Source organism: Arvicola amphibius, chromosome 10 (genome assembly GCF_903992535.2).
Source record: "Arvicola amphibius chromosome 10, mArvAmp1.2, whole genome shotgun sequence".
Classification (NCBI taxonomy): domain Eukaryota; kingdom Metazoa; phylum Chordata; class Mammalia; order Rodentia; family Cricetidae; genus Arvicola; species Arvicola amphibius.
The window spans coordinates 36,630,018-36,634,470 of NC_052056.1; the positions used below are offsets into that span (position 1 = coordinate 36,630,018).

At 41.4% G+C, this 4,453-nt stretch overlaps 1 protein-coding gene across 1 annotated transcript; it reads left to right on the forward strand.

Moving 5' to 3' along the window:
* The first annotated feature begins 2,314 nt into the window (after positions 1-2,314).
* On the forward strand, positions 2,315-3,397 carry Gpr15 (G protein-coupled receptor 15). Its single transcript, XM_038346628.1, has one exon. The coding sequence runs from the start codon at positions 2,315-2,317 to the stop codon at positions 3,395-3,397; it is 1,083 nt and encodes a 360-aa protein (XP_038202556.1).
* Positions 3,398-4,453: the final 1,056 nt, after the last annotated feature.

Sequence of the window (4,453 nt, forward strand, 5' to 3'; positions counted from 1 at the left end):
TAGCCCTAAATCAGACTTATGTTATCAAATGCACAATAGCGATTGAATGAATTTAGTGTTACATCTAAGGCACAACTACAGAAAATCTCTAAGACTGACCCTTCAACCCATGCACATATAGATGCAGTGTTTCCACATTCTATTTTAAACAACTGTTCTTTTCCATGTAAATATTGTCCTACTTCAAACTACTTGAAAAAATGAATTATTCTCTTAAATAATTAAAGTTTACCCAGTGGGAAGGATTTCTGTCCCAGAAATGTCAAACTGTTAATTATTTTCTCTGAACTACAGTCTATATTTAGCGAAGAATATACCCCCCATGATGTAAATGAACAGCACAGAACAGTCAGGACAAAGGAGAATACAAGTCACCCCATCGATCAACTCCTTAGTGACTTGCTCTGCAGGAGAAAAATCTTCAGTCTTCTATAATCTTACTTCTCTTGCCTGGTACAGAGGTCAGAGATGACCTAAGACCACAAGAAGGGAGAGTCAGTTGCTCTTTTCAGCAACCAGCTACTGAAAAAAAAAAATGATGCTTTTGTGGAAAGGACTTTAACTATAAAGCGGTGATCTTTTTGTCCGCACACATTCCTTCTTCTGCACAATAGTGACTGCTGTAATCCTGAAACTTTGAGCATTAAATGAGATGGAAGGAGGAGAGGAGGTGAGTGCAAGAGACCTGAGACACACTAAACAGTGAAGAGGTGAAGTCAATGGCGTCATTATCAAAAGTTGTCATATTTTACTATGACCCCTACATATGGGAAAAAGAAATACCCATACCCATGAAAATGTGCGGTGAAATGCCTTCTGTTTTAGTTTGTTTCTCAAACATTAACCAACTGGGAAAGCCATTCGAAATGAGAAAATTCTACTAAAGTTTTAAAGTGCGAAGCTCTCCTGTGAAGGCACTATACAGAGTATTTGCATTTGTTGCCAGTTCACTGATGTGTGGAGACACTTACTGAAAAGTGATGGGTTGAAAGCTAAAAAAAAGAAAAAGAAAAAAAGAAAAAAGAAAAAGAAACAAAGAATTCTTGCTGGGTGCAAAACATCCTGGTATTTGGGAAGATGAAGTAAAAATATCTTAAGTTCAAGGCCTCCATGGGTTCACTGCTACAAAGGTGTTGCACAACACAGAGAACAGGCAGAGATGAAGGTAGCTATGGTTTGTACAAGAAAAGTCCCTTATAATCGACAACGTAACTGTAAATAAAAGAGAACCTTGAGAATGAGTTATGATAGCAGGTAAGAGGTAAAAATCGCAGTTAGTGTTTTTGAAGCATGTTTGTAATCCCCATAAATTGCAATGGTACCTAGAGCTAGATTTGACATTGATCCCCAGAGAGAAGAAAATAAAGAGAGGGGAGGGGGAAAGGAAGGGAGAGGAAGAGAGGGAGAAAAAAGGAAAGAAAGGGAGCAAGGGAATGAAGGAGGAACAAGAGGGGAAGGGGAAAGAGAAAACAAGAAAGAAGGAAAAGGGGAGAGAAATGAATGGAATGGCAAAAAATACTGAAGTCATGAATAAAAGTACAAGATGCAATCCAAACCATTTGAAAAATTAGTTTATAAAGATAGAGCTGGCTATGGAACAAAAGAGCCAAATTATTAGGAATAATCCCATGCCCTAGTTACAATCATAGTGTTTGCTGTGTGTGTGATCTTCATGGCTTGGGAAAACTCAATGCAGTAAACACCTAATGATGTGTGTGTGTGTGTGTGTGTGTGTGTGTGTGTGTGTGTCAGTGTGTGTGTGTGTTTGTGTTTATCAATGCTGTACTATAGAGCATCTTCATCAGCATCTTACAATTCTATAATAATATTTTAAAGATGACAATAGAAGGCTGCAATCACATAATTTGGTGTCACAAATTCTTTAAAAGAAGTGAAAATAAAATGTTGATTCATTTCTTAATTTCTGGATTTAAGAAAACAAATCAAACATCTTAAATAAAGAAGTCCAAAAAAACACCTAAGTTTCACAGGCGAGTACAAATAAAGAAAACCACAACCACAGCCAGCACCAATCACAGGGGTGCTCCTTGTGGGCCTTCAGAAGACTGGCAGAAACTACATTTTAACTGTTTTCATGTTCGTCCAAGATCTTGAAAGAGAGGGAGAGATAAAGACAGAGAGAGCAGAGAGAACGGAGTGAGAGGGGAGAGAGAGAGAGAGAGAGAGAGAGAGAGAGAGAGAGAGAGAGAGAGAGAGAGAGAGAGACTGCATCAAGAAGCTCTCTCGATTTCTCAAGTTCATAAGACACATAGTAGGTAAGAAAACTTACCAGCTTCAGCATCTAACTTCAGTGATGGACCCAACAGCCACCCTTCTTTATTTGGATTACTATGAAGCTGCAAGCACCGATCATCCCAGCATGGGGACTCTCTCCCACATTTCCTACACGTCTGTCTTTCTCCCTATCTTTTACACAGTCGTGTTCCTGGCTGGAGTATTGGGGAATTTCATCCTCATGGTTGCTCTGCATTTCAAACACGGCAACCGAAGATTAATCGACATCTTCATCATCAACCTGGCTGCTTCTGACTTCATTTTCCTTGTCACACTGCCGCTTTGGGTGGATAAGGAAGCCTCTCTGGGGCTGTGGAGGACTGGCTCTTTCCTGTGCAAAGGCAGCTCCTATGTGATCTCAGTGAACATGCACTGTAATGTCTTCTTGCTCACTTGCATGAGCATGGACCGCTACCTGGCCATCATGTGCCCAGCCTTAGCCAGAAGACTGAGAAGGAGAAACTGCGCATATGCAGTCTGCACCAGTGTCTGGATCATCTCCTGCCTCCTGGGACTGCCCACGCTTCTGTCCAGGGAGCTCACTCACGTGGATGGCAAGCTGTACTGTGCAGAGAAGGAACCCACTCTGCTAAAACTGATGTGGGGTCTGGTGGCCTTAATTGTCACCTTTTTCGTCCCCCTACTGAGCGTTTTGACCTGCTACTGTTGCATCACAAGGAGGTTGTGCGCTCATTACCAGCAGTCAGGAAAACACAGCAAAAAGCTGAGGAAGTCCATAAAGATCATCATTATTGTTGTGACCGCCTTCGTCTTCTCCTGGTTGCCCTTCAATACTTTCAAGCTCCTGGCCATTGTCTCAAGGTTGCAGCCAGAACACCAGTTTTCCCCGGAGTCTTTTCAGATGGCTATGGAGGTGAGTGGGCCCTTGGCATTTGCCAACAGCTGTGTCAATCCTTTCATTTACTATGTCTTTGACAGCTATATCCGTCGGGCCATTGTACACCGTCTGTGCCCTTGTCTGAAGAACTATGACTTTGGGAGCAGCTCTGAGACATCAGACAGTCACCTTTCCAAGGCACTTTCCAACTTCATCCATGCTGAGGATTTTGTCAAGCGGAGGAAGAGGTCTGTGTCACTCTGAAGAAACCTGTGACATTTCAAGCTCTATGGACGCTCTTAGGAAGTTGGGTTTCGTCAGCAGTGGAGAACGAGAAAAGCATTAAAGTTGAAATTTATATTGCTTCATAAATCCAAGAAAGTGTTAATTTTTTTTTAAAGGTGCCCCTGAAGAGCTCCTGTATGGTGGCTATAACTAGGCCATATGCTGCATTTTCAACTAACTGGTCCTTACATGGCGATTAAGCCAGCCAGGCAAATTACAAACTCCATTGTCCTTGAACTCTTAGGTTGATTTCTTCCTGTGTGTCAGCGCAGCTTCAGGCCTTTCAAGACCATCCATCCCCACTATTCATACCGGGCTATGTTTGGAAGAGACACTTTCATCTGGTAAGAAATGTAGTAAGACGCACGATAACAAAAAAGTATAGCCGCAATCTGTAACTCACAGTCCCTGAGTTACTGAGATGGACTCTGGTCCCTTTTAATCCTCTGTCTGGTGAGTTGTCATCTCTTTCCAGCATTGGTTTTCATCCCAGGCCAATCTTGACAGCTTTGGTCTGACAGGAAAAGTTCATGAAGATAAAGCCACGTTGCACTGTGCTTATGAACTGAGACTCACCTCATTACCTGATCTAAAATCTGTTAACAAGGTAGCATGATGCAAGATTTGACCTTTACCTTGTAAGAAACACTGGTAACAATCCAGCTTATTATAATGCTATGGTAACTTCTTTTTAAGGTTTTAATATGCTGTTTGTTTTCATTGCTCTAGAATTTGACTTTGTTGTAATTACGTGTTTTTAATTACCTGTCATCTAGTTATCAAATGAAAACGTTACTACTAATGTAATTGGAGCTTACAGGCTTGGGCCCACCCCCATGCTGATTATCACTTGGGGTTCTAATTAAAATGTTAACGCTGCACATTCCCTTAACAATTCTTTCGCTTCGTGTATATAATTTAAAGATGACATGGGATGCTCTGTATCCAGCCAAAGGAAAAGAACTGTAGCAAAAGTGGTACTAGCATCTTACATATGCTTTCAATACCAAAGGCCTTGCTGAGTCTCCTCTCCTA

Coding starts and splice junctions, on each gene's coding strand:
- Gpr15 (XM_038346628.1), top strand. CDS start 2,315: ATGGACCCAACAGCCACCCTTCTTTATTTGGATTACTATGAAGCTGCA.